Here is a 23,819-nt window from a genome sequence, read left to right as displayed (position 1 = left end):
ATATCAAAATGATAAAATAGAATTTAACAAATTCTTCAATAAATAATGTATTTGCTTTAATTAAATGTATAACAAAGGAATAGGATGTTGATTATTCATAAATAACGGGAAATTAGTGGCAAAATCAGATATGATTATTCATTCAGTTCTAAATGCTATGTAAACATTATCTACTGCTGGTCTCCACAATGGAAATAGGCAGTGTCACCTTAAGTCCAGCTGCCATTTTTCCTCTAAACATTCTCTTACAACTGTATTTTCATAATATTTGGACTAAAAGCAACTTTTCTGGTGGTTGTTTTAGCATTACTATGGAAATGAAACCACATGGAAGTAGAAATACTGTGATAATTTCAATAGACTTAAAGTGGAGTTGTAATAATATCAATAAGAGGTGGAAAAATGACATTTCCAATCATAAACCGTAAGTTGACTGGGTTTAGGTAACAATGTGAGATAAATTTCATTATAAACTATTTTAAAGAATCTTGCCTAAAATAATTTTTCTTTTTCTTTCCTCTTATAGTCACGTTCTATATCTAGTTCCACTGTGATGGCAGCTCAGCCCGTTTATCAGCAACCTGCAAATCACTACCAGGTAAACATTAAATTACAATGAAGATCTTTGATACTTTGTCCTTTTTTGAGTAAGTTTCATTTTAATCTTTCTCATGCAAATACTCTCGTAATTAAAAAGAGGTAGTTAAGCCTTGATAACAGTGGCATTCTTTTTTGATGAGGGATCTAAACAATGTCATACAAGAAGATGGACTGTTTACTTCCTTTTATCAAATGTAATGAGGTCAGTTTTGCTCCCCTGGTTAGCATAGAAATAATTCCCAAAGTTAGATAAAGATGTTGGACCACAAGCTGATATTTGTTTAATGCTACTGTGACCATTATGTCAGTTTAATAAGTATATATTAGAATAAATAATATATTATGGTTTATATTATGACAGTCCCTTTTAGTTAACCAACACTCTTTTCATTAATTCTTGTGGGAGACTGAGGGTAAGTGAACTCTAATGCCAGACCATTTTGGTGTTTTGTAGATAAAGTGTAATTGGAACACAGCCATATTTGTTTACATATTGTCTGTGGCTGCTTTTGTGCTGCAGTGGCAGAGTTAAGTAGTTGCAACAGAGATATACGGCCTGCAAAGCTTAAAATATTTACCCTCTGGCCCTTTACAGAAAACGTTTGCCAACTTCTTGTCTGTAGCATTCACAAATAATATCGCATTCCTTTATACCTTTGAACTAGTGGAAGAGACTTTATTTCTGGGGGGGGGGGTTTTTTCATTTTAGACTTTTAAAATAGACCCACATGAAATGTTACGGTTACTGGAATTATTTTTAGTGTTAGACTAGGTTTTGGGGAGGTCACTTATTTTTCAATTCTGTTACTATGCTAAATATAAAATTATCTAAAGTGTTTCATTCACTTAGTAAAAATGAAAGTAACTTAATGGCATTTATTTAAAGTATATATGTAGGGACTTCCCTGGTGGTGCAGTGGTTGAGAATCTGCCTGCCAATTCAGGGGATACGGGTTCGATCCCTGGTCTGGAAAGATCCCACATGCCGCATAGCAACTAAGCCCAAGTGCCACAACTACTGAGCCTGTGCTCCAGAGCCCACACACCACAACTACTGAGCCTGCGTGCTGCAACTACTGAAGCCTGCACACCTAGAGCCTGTGCTCCGCAACCAGAAAAGTCACCGCAATGAGAAGCCCGTGCACTGCAATGAAGAGTAGCCCACGCTTGCCGCAACGAGAGAAAACCCGGGTGCAGCAACAAAGGCCCAACACAGCCAAAATTAAAAATAAATAAAGTATATATGTTGTGTGACTATTCCTAATTCAAACTTTTGAGAGGCCTCAAAGACAACATTAAGTACCAGGCCATTTAACATGACAAGCCAAAAGTTGTGAAACCAGTTTTGGGACCCTTAGCTTATTGCCCACCTGGAGCATGTGAAAGCATGAGGTTAAAAAGGGAGATTGGTAATGAGGGCTTTTTAACAAGAGAGTTGTTAGAGTGCTATGGCATTTCCCATTCTCCTCAACCAAGTGAAGGTGACTTCAGAGAATGACTAAGAGAGTTTAATATTTGTCCCCTGAAATTTGTGAGACAGTATCACTTGGGCGTGACCTCTCCTTAAAAAAAAAGCCTGAAGAAGAAGCTGGAGTGGTCTATGGAGGCAGAGCCAGAAGAGAAGGCTACGGTAGGAATGTGCTGCACGTCTCACAGCAGCAAAGGTTTATGTTTCCCAAGAGCAAGATATGAACCTCACAGAAGAGACTCTTTCCAAAAGACTTTAAGGTGACCCCAGGAGAGAAAAATATCTGTGTGAAGTAGAGTCCTAGAATCAAGGTCTAGAATTGCAGTCAGAAGTTCTCAGCAGGGAGATCACCAAAGGAACAAAGTACCTAACCAGAGTGTCAGCATTTGCAATCTGCCACACGCCAAACAGTGATCTATCCTAATTTTTATCCAGGGGCAAGGAAAAACAGCTCAACACAGTGGTTTTTATTTGTTTGTTTGTTTGTTTTACCCTTTGAAAAGTTTATTTTTGTTGAAATATAGTTGATTTACAAGATTATATTAGCTTCAGGTGTACAACATAGTGAGTCAAATTTTTTATAGATTATACTCCATTTATAGTTATTATAAAATATTGGCTATATTCCCTGTACTGTACAATATATCCTTATAGCTTATTTATTTTATACATAGTAGTTTGTACCTTTTAACCCCCTACCTTTATTTTGCCCCTCCCCCTGTCCCTCTCACCACTGGTAACCACTAGCTTCAACACAATGCTTTTAAAGTGCCAGGGATGAGAAAGACTAAAGTTGCTTTCTTTCTGCTTGCACCTTGTGGAGACCAGCTCCTCCTTCATTAATTGATTACATATATACATACATGACATAGACGTATTCTGAATAGAACTCTGATACAATTTAATTTTATACTTTGGCTCTGGTTTTCCACTTGACACAAATTATAAAATTGGAAGTATATTACCTAGATATACTCGGGAAAGATTTTTGTACCAATTTGTAACATAGTATTTTGCAATGTAAGAAATAATTTCACTTCACATATTTCTTTACAGTTATATATTTATTCATCATCATTCTGCCCTAAAAATTGCCACTCTGATAATATCTTCCCTTGCTCTTTCTTTTTACAAATTCTGAGATTGATAGTTTTATCAATTTTTGTTAGTCAATATAAAATAGATAAATAGTGAGAACCTGCTGTATAGCACAGGGAACTCTGCTTCACTTCACTGTACAGGAGAAACTAACACAATATTGTAAAACAACTATACCCCAATAAAAATTTTTAAAATTTACAAAAAAATAATAAATAAGCAGCATCCTTTAGCAAGCAAAACAGAAATTTTTGTTAGTCAAATCAGATAATGCCTGGTTCAATCAGTATTTATCTCCTTTGTATTTCTTACTTCATAAGTAGATAGTGATTTTATTTATCTAACAAATCTACATATATGTCATTTTATTTCAGATTTTTTATTAAAATATTATCTTAAGAGATTATACATTATCCTGCCTTTTTTAATATGGTATACAGAACATAGACCTCACGTTATCTTGGTCATCATTATAACACAGTGATGTAATCCATTAGAAATTGATGTGGTCAGCATGAAATTAACAGTTTAGATGGTAGATTCATGGGATCTTCTTTTTTTCTGTTTTTTTACTTTAATAATTTAAAAAAGCCTTTTTAAATGTGGAGAATAAGTTAAAAGTAAAACATTTATTATTAAGGAATAATACAACTAATTTAAGAAATAATAAGTCTATGTTCTATATTATCATCTTACAATAAGTACCTTAAGTAATTTGACCCTCTTTTTTTTTAAATAACAGCTTTATTTAGATATAATTCACATACCATACAATTTATCTTTTCAAAGTGTACAACAGAGTGGTTTTTACTAAATTCACAAAGCTATGCAACCATACCACCAAAAAAAAAAGCTTACCCATTTGTAGGCATTCCCCTTATGCCTCCTCCCAGTCCTAGGCAACCAGTAATATACTTTCTGTCTTTATAGATTTGCCTGTTCTGGACATTATTTGGATATATACCGCATTTTGTGTATCCGTCTTACATTGATGGACATTTGGGTTGTTTCCACTTTTCAGCTTTTACAAATAATGCTGCTATGAACATTCATGTACAGATTTTTGTGTGGACATACGTTTTCATTTCTCTAAGATCTTATACCTAGGAGTAGAATTGCTGAGTCATATGGTATCTCTGTGTTTAACCTTTTAAGGAAGTGTCATACTTTCCAAAGGCTGCACCATTTTACACTCCCACCAGCAGTTTATGAGGGTTCTAATTTCTCCACATCCTTGCCAACACTTATTATCTACCTTTTTGATTATAGCCCTCCTTGTGTATGTGAAGTGATATCACAGTGTAGTTTTGATTTCCACAGCCCAAGGCTAATGATGTTGAATATCTTTTATATGCTTATTGGCCATTTTTGTATATCTTCTTTGAGAAAATGTCTATTCATATCCTTTACCAGTTTTTATATTGGGTTACTCACTTTTTACTATTGAGTTATAAGGGTTCTTTGTATATTGTAGATACAAGTTTCTTATCAGATTCTTACAATCTTATAAGTTTCTTATAATTTGTAAATATTTTCTCCAATATTGTGGGTTTATTTTCACCTCCTTGATGGTGTCTTCTGAAGCACAAAAGTTTTTCAGGTTGATGAAATCCAGTTTATCCTTTTTTTCTTTTGTTGCTTGTGCTTTTGAGGTCATAATTTTTCTAATTACCTGGTTCAAAGTCACAAAGATTTGCACCTATGTTTTCTTATAAGAGTTTTATAGTTTTAGCTCTTACATTTAGATCTTTGTTCCATTTTGAGTTAATTTTTGTATATGGTTTGAGGTGTAGGGGTCCAGCTTCATACTATCGCATGTTGATATTCAGTTTTAACCCTTGTTTATAATCTGGGTGGGTGTTTTTTTTTTCATTTTAGGCCCCTGCACAGTGTCTACCAGGTCAGTGGCAGTGGGGTGTTCCTCAGGTAAATATTAAATTTTTTCCTTGTTTTTGTGAAGACTGCCTGAATATTTAAGTCAGGAGAACTAGATTTGAGACCTTCCTCTTGTATTTATTAACTGTGATACATTTGGCAATTCATTTACTCACTTTATTTCTCAGCTTCCTCATTTGCAAAGTGGAAGTAATGATACTATACTGTTGAAAGTTTTCTCACATGATTTTTGTGATGGTCAAATGAGATCATGTAAGTGAAAGCATTTTATGAATAAGTGAGCGCTATGTAAACTGAAATGAAAATTTACTTCTTTTTACTATTAGTATTATTAGAAAATTTAGCATTTTTCTAGCTTTACTTCAGATTTTGCTTGTTTTATTTATGCTCCTAAATAAGTATTCCATCTCCCAACTTTTGATAACAAATAGTGTACCATCAAAAAGATTGTTTAATGATGGAAAGTCAGAAAGCCGAGAATAGACGTTTATGACAATTTAAATACTATAGGTTATATTATTACAACCTTTAATTGTGATCTTAATGATTATCTTAATTTATATATAAGATTCTAAAGTGCTAAGAAATTTTAGTACTTATAAGTGATAAAGTTATTAATAACATCTACACAATTGGAATTTATAACAACCCAGAGTTCCTAGTTTGTTGCTAAGATACTTCTGTGCTGTCCCTGAAAAACAACTTTAGGAAAATGTGAAACCAATATTTCTCTCGTGTGTTGGGTAAGTCATTTGTTTTAATTGAAATAACCAATCTGATTTTAATTAGAAGTATGGTTTTGTGTTTTAGTCTCCTGCCTCTTCTGCTCCATTCTTACACCTGCAACCTTCTGAGGTTATTTATCAACCAGTGGAAATTGCACAGGATGGTGGATATGTTCCTCCTCCGCTGTCTCTGATGGAAGCTTCAGTTCAAGAGGTATGTGTTAGTCTCAAAGTAAGTTATCTATAACCACTTCCTCTTAACACTTATTTATTTTTCTTTTCTAAAGATATTTATTCAAGACCCTCATTGAGGTTGAATATCTTATGTTTTCTTTGATTTATTCACATCTCTTCCCCTTTTTTATATCTAAGAACGCTTCATCTTAGACTTCTTCACTAACTAATTCTGAACCATTTCTCAAATCTGTTCACTCTACTAGGCTATTCCCTGACTCAGTCCCCTTGAAAGAGTAAGATAAATGCTTCTCCTTCTGGTTTGCCTGTCAATCTGTATTGTTACTAACAGTCTGTCAATTAAAAGTGTATAAAAATGAAGTCAAAGAAGAAAATAATCTTTAAAAAATTCTTCCTTCAAAAATGTAAATCAAATTTATTTTATAACTGTAAACTGTAAATATTATTTTCCATGTGTTTAAATTATATTTGCAAACCATTACTAATAACCTCATCATCTATATGCCAGAAATTGTACATCGTATGTTTTAAATATGTTGTGAAAGATTGGGTACCTACTGGGTATCTATTAATACCCACATCCCAATTTGAGTGTATTTTTGTAATTATTATTATTGCTAAGGTTTATAACATAATTTTTCTGGAACAATAATTTCCACAATTTTGGATCTTAATGTTTACTATCAATACTTTTACTATAATTTCTCCATTCTTCATCTCACCCTCCATTTATCACTCGGTTGACTGAATCTGCAAGCAGTCTTTGTTAAAGAAGGCTTATATGTGCTATATACTCTCTGAGTTTGTACATCCTTGTTTGTTCAACATGTTTGTTGTCTATAAGTCTGAAAGAAGTTAAGACTAGCTATAAAATAGCTGCATCATACTTGTATAAGTTTGCTAAGGCTGCTGGAACAAAGTACATGAACTGGATGGCTTAAAAAATAGAAATGTATTTTCTCACAGTTCTGGAGCCTAGAAGTCCAAAATCAAGGTGTTGGAAGAATTGGTTCCATCTGAGGACTGTGAGGGAAGGATCTATTCCAGGCCTTTCTTCTTGGCTTGTAGATGACCACTGTCTCCCTGTGTCTTCACATTATCTTTCCTGTTTCTAGGTCCAAGTTTCCCATTTTTATAAGGATACCAGTCATACTGTATTAGTTTCCACCCTAATGACCATACTTTAATTTGCTCACTTCTGTAAAGACCCTTTCTCCAAAGAAGGTCATACTCTGACATACTGGGGGTTAGGACTTCAACACGTAAGTTTTAAGAGAACACAATTCAACCCATAACAACACTTTTTTCTCTTAGAACTTCTAGTCTACTGTTTTCTGATGTTCAGTATAGCTGTAAAGAAGTTTGAAACCAGCCTGACTTTACCCCTTATACGTAATTTGCTTTTTCTTCCTGTGTGCCTGAAAAGTCTGTCTTAACTTGAAATCACTTCACCAGGATATGTCTTGGAATTTATCAGTCTTTATAATATTTTTCCTGGGACACAATTTGCTCCTTTGACTCTCAGGCTAGTTTTTTATTTCAGTTTCTTTTTTCCTGTTAGAACTTTGAAAAAAAAATTTTTTATTCCAGTGTGTTTCTTCTTCTTCAGGAATACCATTTATGTATATGTTAGATCTCTTTTTTGTCTTTCATATCTGTCATCTCTGAGGTAATTTATCATAGTAGTTTTTAATGTTTTATATGCTTTTTCAAGACAATTATGACTATATTTTTCATTGTGTTTAGTCTACTTTTTATTGTGACTAATGAAGATTTCATCTCTATTTTATTTTTATCTTTTTTATCCCAAACTCTGATGCTTTGCTTACATCATTGCCTGTAAATGTTGTCTGTTGGCTTAAAATCTTTTTGGAGCTCTTTATAGAGATCATGTTATTATAATTTCTTTAAGAGCTAAAGAATTATATTTATCTGAACTTTTCTACTATTTTCTGGAGTGATTTCTCATCTTTTTCTTTTTTTCCCCTTTTTGCTTTTCCCTTGATGGAGTTGGAGAGGATGAGAAGAGTCTTAGGTTGCTTCCTTTTCCTTCATATCTTTACATGTCTTTAAATGATGCCAGTTATTTTTTGAAATACAGGGTAGGAGAAGCATGCTGTTGTCTTAAACAGCCTACCACCAAGTCTGCTTATGTCTCCTGCTTGAGATGCTCTTCCCTCAGTTTTTAGCATTCTGGAGATCATTTGGCTCCTGGCAGTCTCTTTTTTTGTAGATTTTCTGTATGGGGGTGTAATAATTGTTACTTCACTTTCCACTTGCACCCTGCTTCACCTCCAGCAATGTTCCTCAGCTATAATGCAAGGTAGTAGACCACAAAATAGTGAAAACCTTATTTCTCCTTCAATTCTGCCTCCCCTGCTGTTAAGTAAAATTGGATCTCTGTGAAGATCTTTCCTCCTTCTGCCTTGGCCTGACACACCCCTACACTTGAGACTAAAGAATCTTTGAATAGGCCTTTCAGAACATTTACCTTCAGGGAAATTATAACCTTCCTCAGGCTTCAGAATTCTCCCTTGTATTGGTCCAAATTGCATAGCATTTGGCAGACATTCTACATTGTGATTCAGGATCGTGGACACTTCCTCGTTTACTTGATGATGGCATTTTTAAAATCTATCTTTTGTTCTTTTTGTTGTTTTCTGGTTTTCAAGGAGGGGAACAGTGAGGTAAGAATGCTTTTACATTAGGTTTTTAGCCATAATCTACTTTGGCACTGAACCATATTCTTAATTCCTGACATCAGGTAACTTATCAGGTTATATTTCACTATTTAGTGGACTCTAATAAGACTTTTCTGGAACTATTGCTTCTATTAGCTTATAACTTATACCATTAATTTTATGATATTTCCATACAAAATGATATAAGCATATTTTTATTTTAATATTGTTTCTGGTAGAAGATATAAGTCTAATATATAACTTAATAAATAGGGTGGGGTGGTTTATATTTTAAGTGTTTTTTCCCTAAAATTAAAAAACACAGGGCTTGTTCTTATGAGTTTGATAGTTAGATTCCCTAAAATATAAAAATGAATTAACATTATTTCTCACTTATTTCAGTAGCTATTTCCCCCTTCACTCTTAGAATATAGTGCCTTCTACTTTGCAAAGTAAATAGAAACTACTTTGTGGAAACCAACTCAGCTTCCAGTCCCCAACATACAAACTTACCTGACTCATAACCCATCCTTAGCTTCTTATATTTTTTTAGTAACCTTTCTCATCCAAGGTTATTTGTGCCTCTTTGCTCTGGATACTATAACTTCCCTCTTCCTCAGGGACCACATTACACTATTATCCTTCTTTTCTCATGTATTTTAAGACATTTTCTCTCCATTGGTTCATAGCTTCACCACTTACTAGTGTGTTTCTTTGAGTAATCACTTAACTCTTCACAGGGTTGGTTTTGTAATATCCACATTAATAACATAAAGACATCCGGAAAATCTATTTTGCAAGATTGATGCAAAGATTAGAGTTGTTGTATACAGAAAGTTCTTTGTATAGTGCCTAGCACCTGGTAGGAGATAATTACTATCCTTTGACACACCCCCACCAATGCCTTAATTCTCTTCTACCTTTCAAAGCTAAGCTTGAAAAATTACTCTACATCTAGTATTTCCACTGCCTCACTACCCATTCTCCCCTCACCTGCTAAAGTCTACTTCATTACCTTTCCACTGAAGCTGCCTTTGATAAAGTTCCTCAGTGATTCCCTAATTGCCAAATACTTTCCTTTCTTTTCAGTCTTTCTTGACCTGTCAGAGACATTGGACATACTCCCTGAAACTCTTCCTACCTTTGGTTTCCATGATACTGCTCTCTTCTGGCAATCCTTTTACCTCCTTTCATTTTCCTTTGTAAGCTGATCTTTTGCTCCCCATGATTTCATATTCGATTCTACATTGTTTCACCCTACATACTCACTCTGATGTTATCATCCATACTCATCTCTCTAACCCCAGCCTCACTTCTGAATTTTAGACCTGCACTCTCCAGTACAACAATAACCATTACCACATGAGGCTATTGAGCACTTGAAATGTGCGGCTGGTCTGAATTGAGATGTGTTGTAAGTGCAAAATACACACCAAGTTTTAATGACATAGTATGAAAAATGAATGTAAAATTTATCACTAATTTTATATTGAATACACTTTAATATATTTTTAATATATTTATTTAAATAAAATATATTACTGGAAATTAATTTTACTTGTTTCTTTTTACTTTTCTAACATGGCTACTGGAAATTTTTCTTTCAGTTTTATTGAGATATAATTGACATACAGCACTGTGTAAGTTTAAGATGTACAGCATAATGATTTGATTTACATACATCATGAAATGATTATCACAAGTTTGGCGAACATCCATCATCTCATATAGATAGAAAATTAAAGAAATAGGAAAAAACTTGTGTGTGATGAGAACTCTTAGGATTTACTCTCAACAACCTTCCTATATAACGTACAGCAGTGTTAATTATATTTATCATGTTGTACATTACAGCCCTAGTACTTATTTACCTATAACTGGAAGTTTTTACCTTTTGACTGTCTTGATTTTAATTAACATGTAGTTCACATTATTTCTATTAGTGCTGCTTTAGAGCCACATCTACAATAGCTTTTGATTGACTGTATACCTCTACTAGAAGTCCTACAATATCTCAACTTTTATGTGTTACAAAACTAACTTCTTCTCTTTAACCCCCTCACAATAACATAAACATCAAACTTGCTTTTCTTATATTCCATATTTCACTGAATAGTGCCACCATCTGCTGGAAAAGCCATAAATCTGCTTTTACATGATCTGTTCCCTTCCTGTTACTCTACTGCCTCATCTTTCAGCTGTCATTCGGTGAATAATCTTCCTTCCAGCTGTACCAAACAACCTACACAGGTCTCCCAAATGAGGTGTGCTCTTAGTTGCCTCTCTGCCTTTTCACATACTGTTCCCACCTTCTCTCCCTAATTCTTCAAATTCAAGCATAAACTCCACTAGAAAACTTCCCCTGACCCCCTCCCCAACTTTCTAAAGCTACATCAAGTAATTCTTTTCTTTCCCATGCATCCCTAGATATGTGTCATAGGACTTAGGGTAATTTTGATTAGTCTGTCTCAGATAAGTCTATAAGTGAATTAAAGATAGAGAATGTGTTTCTCATCTGTGTTTCTCCATTGTGTAGCAAAATGCCTAGTAAATCGTAATGCTGAATAAATATTTTTAATTAATAAATGAAAAACAATATTTTTTTTCTTTGTTTTGTTATAGCCTTATTCTGATCATGGAGTTCAAGCAACATATCACCAGGTTTATGCTCCAAGTGCCATTGCTATGCCTGCACCTGTGATGCAGCCTGAACCAATTAAAGTAAGAAGTTTGTTTGGATTTTTTTCTGTTATTCTCAGTCATATTTCAAGTTTTCCAAATTTCTCTTCTGAAAAGAAACAAATTTGGATATTTATGTCACATTTGCAATCAGAAGTACAGAATTAGTTAATTATTTCATGTGAAGGAAATACAATTCTAAACTAGCTATAATTTCTATGAATTAGCTTTGAACAACTTATAAACCACACATGGTCAAAACTTTTTATTTACTGTAGTAAAATATATATGACTTAAAATCTTCCATTTTTAAGTGTACAGCTAAGTGGTATTAATTACATCCACATTGCTGTGCAACTGTCACCACTATCTAGTTCCAAACTTTCTCATCACCCCAAATAGAAACTCTGTACCCATTAAGCAATAACTTTATATTCTTCTCTCTGCAGTCCCTGGTAACTTCTAATCTACTGTCTCTATGAATTTGCCTAGATACTTCATATACTAAGATTTTTATTATGTTAATGGCATGTAACATTTATGGGGAGATGAAAACAGTTAATGATCTACTCTTCCAGTTTGGGAATTTTGTGCTCATGCACCTTAAATCAGATCCAGGCCAGGAGTGGTAATCTAGTTAGATCCATGTGTGTATTCAATATATAAATATATCAGGGAAATGTGACTACATCTCTAAGAACCCAAACTGATTAACTATTATGATGGTACTATGAATCTTGCTTGCAGTGTACTCTTTACAATAAAATGATGGAGGTTAGCGATTTCACACTCATATTTTTGCTTCTGACCCAGACCATATATTGGAACTCAATACCAGGACAGTCTACTTTAAGGAGCCTCCACAGTCTTTCGAATCTCCTCACCCCTTCACTGCATTCCTTCACTGCTCTTGCCACTGTACTGCAAACATGGACTAAAATCATAATTTTGACCTAATACCAAAGCCTAAAGTGTTAGTAAACGTTACTTATAGAGAGCTCATTATAGTATCAAAATCTTCTAAAACAAACTTCTCCTAATGTTAATACTTTCTCCAGATACACTTCTTTAGAAATAGCTGAAATAGCTATGCCATATTAGATAATCAATTGCAGATTATATATATATTATACACACACACATTATATATATATATAAACACAAATGATTGAAGTTGTACTTCTAAATAATTCCAATAGAGGATAGAGTGGTAGTTGGATAGGAGAAATTTCCAAAGAATATTAATGTTAAACATCCTTGATTTAAAGTTTAATTCTTCTAGTTTAAGAGTATACACTTTTCTACATTTTCTTAAATCTGTGAGTAGGTAATTCAGAAATTGTACAGAGAAACTGGTATCTTATTCTTTATCATATAAAAATTATACATATGTTGAATATAAATCATAACAGTGGTGTGAATAGACACCTTTCTTTGTGCATATAAGCATAAAACTGGAATCAGAGATCTGCCTCTTGCTTGTCTGGAGAAATGCTGCTAAGAGGAACTTTACCCTTTCTATCCTGATACAGATCTTTGCTCTGCTGTGCCACAGGCTAAAGGCTAACAAAACCACTGACTTGTTTCTATTTGTATTTAATCTGTCTTGTTAAGGCTTATAATAATTCTGGTTTTCACATGGGATACATCCTAGGGAAGATTTTGGTCCTGACAGAGTTAAGATTTCAGGACTAGGGAAGAGTTTAAGAGCTATGAACTGTGGTTAACTAGCTTACTCCAAAGCCCACGTCTCACACAACTGTAATTAGATTTCATCGAATCTGAGCTAGCATGGATTATACAACACACCATTATTTTATGTATCACTATGAAAGAAAAAAACCTTGCCATCAATTGTAAATGTATACTGATTCAGAGTTTTTGAAATATGAAAAGATGTATATCTCAGAATCAATGAAGTTTGGCATGTTTTATTTTTATTCATTTATTTATATTTTTTGGCTGTGCTGTGCGGCATGTGGGAACCTAGTTCCTGGACCAGGGATCGAACCCATGCTCCCTGCATTGGAAGCACAGAATCTTAACCACTGGACCACCAGGGAAGTCTCTGGCATGTTTTATTTTTAATTTAGATATGCAGGATTGTAGGAAGCTTGAGTTGAGGGGCAGAAAAAAAACCCACAATTCCCCTTTTGTTAGAGATGAGGGGAAACAAAGAAAATTCAATTAAATAAACCTTCAAAATCAAAACTGCAACACAGGGCTTTTGTATAGAGTTTTATATTTCCTATTTTATCTTTCAAGGTTGAAGGTTCCATGTATTTTATACTCAAATATTTTTCTTTAGGTGATTTGATGGCACTCAATAGAAAATGGTGCCCCACTCAGCAACAGAAACTCCAAAACCAATTCTATAGTTTTCTAAAACTATACAATCTTGTAGACATACTTTACTATACAAATTTTGCTGTGTGGAAAATTATCTACTTTTGTTTATAGTGCATTTGTATTATAATATAGAAATATTAATCCACAAATGTTACTAAATCAATAGGAGACGATTGTTTCCTAAAATTTATTAAAGTAGACTAATATTAAAATATTGACATTTGAAACATTAACCTCTTTTCTTCCTATGCAAATTTTCCCTGGTGTACCAAAAACCTTGGTGACTTAAAATTATAGAAAAGTTGGGCTTCCCTGATGGCGCAGTGGTTGAGAGTCCGCCTGCCGATGCAGGGGACACGGGTTCATGCCCCGGTCCGGGAAGATCCCACATGCCGCGGAGCGGCTGGGCCCATGAGCCATGGCCGCTGAGCCTGCGCATCCGGAGCCTGTGCTCCGCAACGGGAGAGGCCACAACAGTGAGAGGCCTGCGTACCGCAATTGTAGAAATACTCCTTGGAAGAATTTGAGCCTATTGTTTTTATAAAAAAGTGTAAGGTGTAAGTCATTTTTAAAACTCTATTATAATTTTAAGGATGTTAATTGTATATATCCAGAAGTAATGATTTCAGACATCAAAACTATCTTAAAGCAACAAATCTAATCAATAAAATAGAGACCTTATCCAGAGTTCAGAGCACAAGTCTAACTGCTATAAATGACTGTTTGCCAGAAGCTACTCACTGACGGTAAGCCACAGGCTACTGTATTCTGTCAAATCAAATAATACATTGTAAATCAGACAATATAGAAACTATTTATTAGGTTAACATGGTATTAATTAGGGTATCATTCCCTAATTCAGCAGAGTCACATACAGAATTAATTTTAAAGTCAATGAAGCAAAATCACATAATGTCAAAATTATCCCATTGAACTAGACTATAGGAAGGAACAAAAGGAAAATCTTTGTCTATTTGGGCATTTGAAGCTTTTAAGATGAATATCAGATCCCTAGGTAATAAGGGTGTAAGTGGAGAATTGTAAAGTATTTATGTTTCCTTACAGTGTTTTTCCATTTTTGCATTAATTTAAGTGTCTAATAAGTTTATTCTTATGAGGATTAATTGAGATACTGGAAAGTGAGTAAATTATAATTTGAAATTCACCTTTAAGTTAAATGTTCTTTTTATTTAACTCCAATGTATTACTAGCTATTCATGAAAACATTTGATATTAAGGATAATATTTAACCACTTACCAGGCTATGAGGAATTTCTTCTAATTAAGGCACTGATTGGGCTTGAATGAAAAACACAACTATTGGCCTGTTAGACCTTACTTGTTGGAAAGACAGAATGATTCAAAAGTAAATTGGAAAGGGATTTGACCTACTACCACTGTCTGTTTTTTTAGCTCAGAGACCCATAATGTGCGTTCACCTAAACATTAGCAACTATCTTACCTTAAAGAAAAATTCTACTACTGTCTTCTTCCTAACCATTTCCTCATTTCAGTATCATTAACACTTCCTATAAAGCAATTAGAGATTAAAATTCCTTCATATTCAGCAGGTCCTCAGGGTAGAGGAGGACAATTGTAAAGTATTGCATTCTGGAGGGCAGGAATGGGAAAAACCTGTGCTTTGCAGCTCTGAGCATACAAGAGGGTAAAAATTTTCATGGACTGTGCATAGGTCTAACTATAGATAGCTTCAGAGGGGACAGAGAACAGTAAGGAGAGTCAAGGACTCATGAAACCAATTTTTAGAATTGTCATGGATAGATCTCCATTCAGTGATGAATAAACAGAAAAGTACACACTGCATGGGTCTCATGAAAAATTTTTTGCATTGAAGATAAGGATAAATAGCATATATATATATAATGTATAAGAACATATATAAGAGGAAATTAAATTAATTTTCAAAAATATATCCCATGTTCCTGGAAATTACAAACTAAAAAACAGGAAAGATAAAATGGTTGCTAGCCAGTGTAAGAAAACACTGTATGAAACTATTAATATGATGGAAAGAATTAAATTTCTCTTTACTGCATGCTTGATACCACTGAGAAAAAGTTGTCTGGCCCTCTGAAATACCTACAGTGAAGCTCATTGATAAACCCATCATTCACAAAGAACTTCCCATTAGGATTTTAGTCTGCCCTATTAAATATGGGTGTGCAGTCACATTAGAAGAAAGCCTTCAGAATGAAAGACCAAAACAAACAGATAAAAAAAGAAATTCAGACGAAACATATAATTCAGGGAGCAGAAAAAAATCAAAGAAACTATAATTAATATCCTCTCAGAGATAAGAGAAAATTTATGAGAAGTGGTCCATGCATAGTCATCCCAGAAAACACTTTATTTTTTCTCAAACATGTTAGTCCTGGGCTTCCCTGGTGGCGCAGTGGTTAAGAGTCTGCCTGCTGATGCAGGGGACACGGGTTCGTGCCCTGGGAAAGATCCCACATGCCGCGGAGCAGCTAGGCCCGTGAGCCATGGCCACTGAGCCTGCACGTCCAGAGCCTGTGCTCCGCAAAGGAAGAGGCCACAACAGTGAGAGGCCCGCATACCGCAAAAAAAAAAAAAAAAAATCTTAGTCCTTTTAATTTTTTTCAGCTTTGTATTCTGAAATAATTTCAGATTTACAGAAAAGTCACAGAAATAATAGTTTCTATATATCCTTCACCTGCTGTTCTTTGACTGGAGGGCACTGGTACAGGAAATGAACAATAATACAATTCTCTTAACTATATACCTTCTTCATATTTCACTAGTTTTACCACTAATGTGATATCTGAAATAAATTACATGTGAAAGGGTTAGACATTATAGGCAAAAGATTTTAGAAAATAGATTTTTAAAAGACAGAGGTGAAAAATAATAGAGAAAAAGATAAAATCAGAAGATTAATTCAAGAAGTCAAATATTCTGGAAAAAGACATAGAGAAAATGGTTTGGGGGAAATTAGGAAAAAAATTAGTACAAGAAAATTCCCTATGAAGTTAATGACAGGAGTGTCTAGATTAAAAGGGCCCAGAGGGAGATCATAATGGTGGAGTAGGAAGATGCAGGTAGAGCTCACCTCCCACCACAAACACATCAAAAATATATCTACACGTGGAGCAATTCTAACTGAAAACAAACTGGAAGTCATCTGGCAGAAAGACTCTTACACAACCAAGGTCATAACAAAGATCCAAGATCCAGATGGAACTGGGTAGGAAGGGAAGAGAAATGATCAGGTCGGGAGGGAAAAGGGAAGAGGAGAGGGATTACACAGGCTCGCTCCCTGGGGAGTGAGAGGTTCAATCCACGTTTCAGGTATCCCCAGCCTGGGGGTCTGACACTGAGAAGACAAGTTGCCTTAGCAGGTTTGAAAACCAGAGGGACAGACAGCAGGGCTGTAAGAAACCTAGACTCCACTTGTGAAGATCACACACACTACCGAAACAAGGCAGAGGAAGCAGATAGAAACTGCCTGGGACTCTGGCCAGTTTCCTGCCACCACCCCGGTGTGCACCCCGGCCTGAGACAAACACCAACTCCGGCCCCACTTGCTCTGCAGTACAGCTTCACACTGGCTCATAGCCTTCCATGGCCAAGGGGAGTGCACAGCTCTGGGGGACAGAGCCAGCTCAAACACAGAAAAGCATCTGAATAGGGCAAGGGTGGCCATTTCTGGCACTAGTGGAGGCAGTGGGTCGGGAGTGGTCCAGAACTCTCGCTGGCGCTGGGATTGCCACAGCCCACACCCCAACCCACACTGGGCACTCCAGCCCCACCTACTCTGTGGTACAGCTCCATTCCAGGCAAGGGCTAATGCAGCCGAGGGGAGTGCACAGTTTTGGGGAACAGAGCTGGCTCAGACCTGACACAGCATCTAAACAGGGCAAGGGCAGCCATTGCTGGCACCAGGAGAGTCAGCGGATTAGGTGCAGTCTGGAATGCAGACTGCTGCCAGGACCACCACAGGCTACACCCCAACCCATGCCAAAAGCCTGCTCCAGCCCCTCTTGTTCCAGCACTGCTCCCTTTTGGGGCAAGGGTGACAGTGCTGGGAGGAGGGAGAACACAATTAGAGGGAAGGGAGCCACCTCTGACTTGACCCTCAGGACTTCTGCTCCAGGAACTTGGGACCTGACCCTTCCTTCAATAGGGTAGTGTTGGCTACTGAGCAGTGGAGAATCCCTGGCTCACACCTAGCTCTGGCTCTAGCTCTGTCCCCTCCATGTCCAGCCCCACCTCTTATCAAGGCGATAGCTGCCAGCATACCCTGGGGAAAGACGTAACTCATGATCACATCAGATCCAGCTTTCCCACCAAAGCCACTGGGCAGGAACAGACTGTATAGGGACAGTCCCACATAAGGACACCCTTTCAAAACCACAATAGGTAACTGATTGAGCTAATTTCATAGAAATGGAGAAATTTAAGCAGAATGAGAAGAGAGAGCAGTTTGTTTCAAATGAAAGAATAAGAGAAAAACCCTGAAAAAACAACTAATGAAACAGAATAATTTACCAGATAAAGAGTTCAAGCGTTAGTAATAAGAATGCTAACTGAATTAGGGAAAAGAATTGATTAGCACAGTGACAATTGTAACAAAGAACTAGAAAATATGAAAAAGAATCAATCAGTACAGAAGAATATGATAACTGAAATGAAAAGAAACTAGAGGGACTTAACAGCAGACCAGGTGATGCATATGTGATCTGGAAGGTAGAATAATGGAAACCACCCAATCAGAACAGCAGAAAGAAAAACAAATTTAAAAAATGAGAACAGTTTAAGGGACCTCTAGGACAACATCAAGTGTGAAAACATTCACATTATAGGGAGAAGAGAGAGAGAAAGGGGTTGAAAATGTATTTCATGAAATTATGGCTGAAAACTTAGCAAACCTAAAGAAGGAAAGAGATATCCAGCTACAGGAACCACAGAGGGTCCCAAACAAGATGAACCCAAACAGACCCACACCAAGACATATCATAAATAAAATGGCAAAATTTAAAGATAATGAGAGGATTCTGAAGGCAGCAAGAGAAAAACAAAGAGTCAGTTCAAGGGAACCCCCATAAGGCTATCAGCTGATTTCTCTGCAGAAACTTTGCAGGCCAGAAGGGAGTGGCGTAATATATTCAAAGTCCTGAAAGAGAAAAACCTGCAACCTAGGACACCCTACCAAGCAAGATTATCATTTAGAATAAAAGGAGAAATACAGAATTTTTCAGACAAGCAAAAACTAAAAGAATTCAGCAATACTAAACCTACCCTAAAAGAAATGTTAAAGGGTCTTCTCTAAGTGAAAAAGAAAAGGCCACAAAAAGTAAGAATCTATAGGAAAGGAAAAATACCACTAGTAAAGGCAAATACATAGTAAAGACTGTGGAGCAACCACTTAAATAAGCTAGTCCTAACATTAAAAGATAAATTGTAAAAACCAACTATAATTGCCTTAGACAGTGAAATGATAAACATGAAATGTAAAATATGACATCAAAAACACAAAACATGGAGGAGGGGAGTAAAAAAATTTACATGGCCGCTGAGCCTGCGCATCCGGAGCCTGTGCTCTGCAACGGGAGAGGCCACAACAATGAGAGGCCCGCATACCGCAAAAAAATAAAATAAAAATTAATTAATTAATTAAAATAAAATAAAATAAAATACCTAGGAATAAACCTAACCAAGGAGGTCAAACACCTATACTCTGAAAACTATAAAGAATTAAATCAACTACAACGAATAATCCTAAAATTTATATGGAACAACATAAGACCCCAAATAGCCAAAGCAGTCTTAAGAAAAAAGAACAAAGCTAGAGGTATCACACTCCCTGACTTTATACTACAAAGCTACAGTATTCAAAACAATATGGTACTGGCACAAAAACAGACACATAGACCAATGGAATAGAATAGAGAGCCCAGAAATAAACCTACACACTTATGGTCAATCTATGAAAAAGGAGTCAAGAGCATACAATGGAGAAAAGACACTCTCTTCAATACATGGTGCTGGGAAAACTGAACAGCTACATGTAAATAAAAATTAGAATATTTTCTCATACCACATACAAAAATAAACTCAAAGTGGATTAAATACCTAAATGCAAGACCAGAAACCATAAAACTCCTAGAATAAAACATAGGCAGAACACTCTTTGACATAAATTGTAGCAATATTTTTTGGGTCTGTCTCCTAAGGCAAAGGAAATAAAAGCAAAAATAAACAAATGGGACCTAATTAAACTTAAAATCTTTTGCACAGCAATGGAAACCATCAACAAAATGAAAACACAACCCACTGAATGGGAGAAAATATTTGCAATTGATATGACCAATAATGGGTTAATATCAAAAATAAATAACTCATACAACTTAATACCAAAAAAACCCCAACAACCCAGTTAAAAAATAGGCAGGGACTTCCCTGGTGGTGCAGTGGATAAGAATCCACCTGCCAATGCAGGGCACACGGGTTCGAGCCCTGGTCCAGGAAGATCCCACATGCCACGGAGCAACTAAGCCGGTGTGCCACAACTGCTGAACCAGCGCTCCAGAGCCCGCGCACCACAACTACTGAGCCCGCCTGCTGCAACTACAGAAGCCCACATGCCTACAGCCCGTGATCCGCAACAAGAGAAGCCACCACAATGAGAAGCCCACGCATGGCAACAAAGAGTAGCCCCCGCTCGCCACAACTAGAGAAAGCCCTCGCGCAGCAACGAAGACTCAACACAGCCAAAAATGAATAAATAAATTTATTTTAAAAAAAAATGGGCAGAAGACCTGAATAGACGTTTTTCCAAAAACGAGATACAGATGGCCAATAGGCACATGAAATATGCTCAACATCGCAAATCATCAGAGACATGCAAATGAAAACCACAGTGAGATATCAACTCATGCCTGTCAGAAAAGCTATCATCAAAAAGACAACAGGGACTTCCCTGGTGGTGCAGTGGTTAAGAATCCACCTGCCAATGCAGGGGACATGGGTTCAATCCCTGGTCCGGGAAGATCTCACATGCCACAGAGCAACTAAGCCCGTGTGCCACAACTACTGAGCCTGTGCTCTTGAGCCTGCAAGCCACAACTACTGAGCCCACATGCCACAACTACTGAAGCCCATGCACTCTAGGGCCCACATACTGCAACTACTGAGCCTGTGTGCTGCAATTACTGATGTCCATGTGCCTAGAGCCCATGCTTCGCAACAAGAGAAGCCACCACAATAAGAAGCCCATGCACTGCAATGAAGAGTAGCCCCCGGTTGCTGCAACTAGAGAAAGCCCACATGCAGCAACAAAGACCCAATGCAGCCAAAAAAAAAAAAGACAACAAAAAAGTGTTGGCAAGGATGTAGAGAAAAGGGAACCCTCATGCACGGCTGGTGGGAATGTAAACTGGTACAGCCACTGTGGACAACAGCATGTTTTCCAAAAGGAGGTTCCTCAAAAAATAAAAATAAAACTGCCATACAACCCAGCAATTCCACTCTTAGGTATATACCAGAAGAAAATGAAAACACTAATGTGGAAAGATACATGCACCCCACTGTTCATAGTGGGGTTTACAGTAGCCAATATATGCAAGCAACCTAAGTGTCCATTGACAGATAAATGGATAAAGAAGATGTGGTGTATTACATATATTTTTATTTATTTTTTTATTTTTATTTATATATATTTACACACACAATGGAATATTACTCAGCCATAAAAAAGAATGAAATTCTGCCATTTGCAATAACATGGATGGACCTAGAGGGTATTATGCTTAGTGAAATAAGTCACACAAAGACAATTATTGTGTGTTATCACTTATACGTCAAGTCTAAAAAAACAAACATACCAATGGCATTTCTCACAGAACTCGAACAAAAGATTTTACAATTTGTATGGAAGCACAAAAGACCCCGAATAGCCAAAGCAATCTTGAGAAAGAAAAACGGAGCTGGAGGAATCAGGCTCTCTGACTTCAGACTATACTAAAAAGCTACAGTAATCAAGACAGTATGGTAATGCCAAAAAAAAACAGAAATATAGATCAATGGAACAGGATAGAAAGCCCAGAAATAAACCCACACACCTATGGTCACCTAATCTATGACAAAGGATGTAAGTATACAATGGAGAAAAGACAGTCTCTTCAATAAATGGTGCTGGGAAAACTGTATAGCTACATGTAAAAGAATGAAATTAGGGACTTCCCTGGTGGTGCAGTGGTTAAGAATCCGCCTGCCAATGCAGGGGACACAGGTTTGAGCCCTGGTCCGGGAAGATCCCACATGCCACGGAGCAACTAAGCCTGTGCGCCACAACTACTGAGCCTGCGCTCTAGAGCCTGCAAGCCACAACTACTGAAGCCTGCTCTCCACAACTACTGAAGCCCGCATGCCTAGAGCCTGTGCTCTGCAGCAAGAGAAGCCACCGCAATGAGAAGCCCATGCACCACAATGAAGAGTAGCCCCCACTCGCCGCAACAAGAGAAAGCCCATGCACAGCAACGAAGACCCAATGCAGCCAAAAATAAAATTTAAAAAAAAAGAATGAAATTAGAACACTCCCTAACACCGTATACAAAAATAAACTCAAAATGGATTAAAGACCTAAATGAAATGTATGGCCAGACACTATAAAACTCATACAGGAAAACACAGACAGAACACTCTTTGACATAAATCACAGCAAGATCTTTTTTTGATCCACCTCCTAGAGTAATGAAAATAAAAACAAAAATAAACAAATGGGATCTAACTAAACTTAAAAGCATTTGCGCAGCAAAGGAAACCATAAACAAAACAAAAAGACAGTCCTCAGAATGGGAGAAAATATTTGCAAACAAAGCAACTGACAAGGGATTAATCTCCAAAATATATAAACAGCTCATGCAGCTTAATATCAAAAAAGCAAATAACCCAATCATAAAATGAGTGGAAGATCTAGAGACATTTCTCCAAAGACCCAAAAGCACATGAAAAGATGCTTAACATCACAAATTTTTAGAGAAATGCAAATCAAAGCTACAGTGAGGTATCACCTCACACTGGTCAGAATGGCCATCATCGAAAAATCTACAAATAAATGCTGGAGAGGGTATGGAGAAAAGGGAACCCTTCTACACTGTTGGTGGGAATGTAAATTGGTACAGCCACTATGGAAAACAGTATGGAGGTTCCTTAAAAAAGTAAAAGTAGAACTACCATTTGATCCAACAATCCCACTACTGGGCAGATACCCAGAGAAAACCGTAATTCAAAAAGAGTCATGTACCACAGTGTTCACTGCAGCACTATTTACAATAGCCAGGACATGGGAGCAACCTAAGTGTCCATCAACAGAGGAGTGCATAAACAAGGTGTGGTACATATATACAATGGAATATTACTCAGCCATAAAAAAGAACAAAATAATGCCATTTGCAGCAACATGGATGGACCTAGAGATTGTCATACTGAGTGAAGTAAGTCAGACACAGAAAGACAAATATATGATATCGCTTATATATGGAATCTAAAAAAAAAGGTATAAATGAACTTATTTACAGAACAGAAGTAGAGTCACAGATGTAGAAAACAAACTTATCGTTACCAGGCATTAAGGGCGGGGGGTGGGGGGGGAGAGATAAATTGGGAGATTGGGACTGACATATACACACTACTATATATAAAATAGATAACTTATAAGAAGCTACTGTATAGCACAGGGAACTCTACTCAATACTCTGTAATGGCTGCATGGGAATAGAATCTAAAAAAAGAGTGGATATATGTATATGTATAACTGATTCACTTTGCTGTATACCTGAAACTAACACAACACTGTAAATCACCTATACTCCAATAAAAACAATTTTTAATAAAATTAAAAAATGAATATAACAAAACAGACTCACAGTTATAGAAAACAAACTAGTGGTTACCAGTGGGGAGAGGGAAGAGGGGAGGGGCAAGATGGGAGAAGGGAGGGGCAAGATAGGAGTGGGAGATTAGGAGGTACAAATTACTATGTATAAAATAAGCTACAAGGATATATTGTATAGCACAGGGAATATAGCCAATGTTTTATAATAACTTCAACTTGCATATACTCTATAAAAATACTGAATCACTATG

At 36.4% G+C, this 23,819-nt stretch overlaps 1 protein-coding gene across 1 annotated transcript; it reads left to right on the top strand.

Annotated features, from left to right (window-relative positions):
• Positions 1 to 526: 526 nt before the first annotated feature.
• LOC114890344 (protein boule-like) lies at positions 527 to 11,498 on the top strand (the record flags this gene model as incomplete). Its single annotated transcript, XM_029213754.1, has 4 exons — positions 527 to 598; positions 5,045 to 5,092; positions 5,873 to 6,001; positions 11,286 to 11,498. Coding segments are annotated over 4 exons (462 nt in total), but the record flags the coding sequence as incomplete, so codon positions are not given.
• Positions 11,499 to 23,819: the final 12,321 nt, after the last annotated feature.

This window comes from Monodon monoceros, unplaced genomic scaffold (genome assembly GCF_005190385.1).
Source record: "Monodon monoceros isolate NGI ecotype Baffin Bay Population unplaced genomic scaffold, NGI_Narwhal_1 Contig1541_ctg1, whole genome shotgun sequence".
In the NCBI taxonomy this organism is placed as follows: domain Eukaryota; kingdom Metazoa; phylum Chordata; class Mammalia; order Artiodactyla; family Monodontidae; genus Monodon; species Monodon monoceros.
This window is presented reverse-complemented; position numbering and strand designations above follow the sequence as displayed.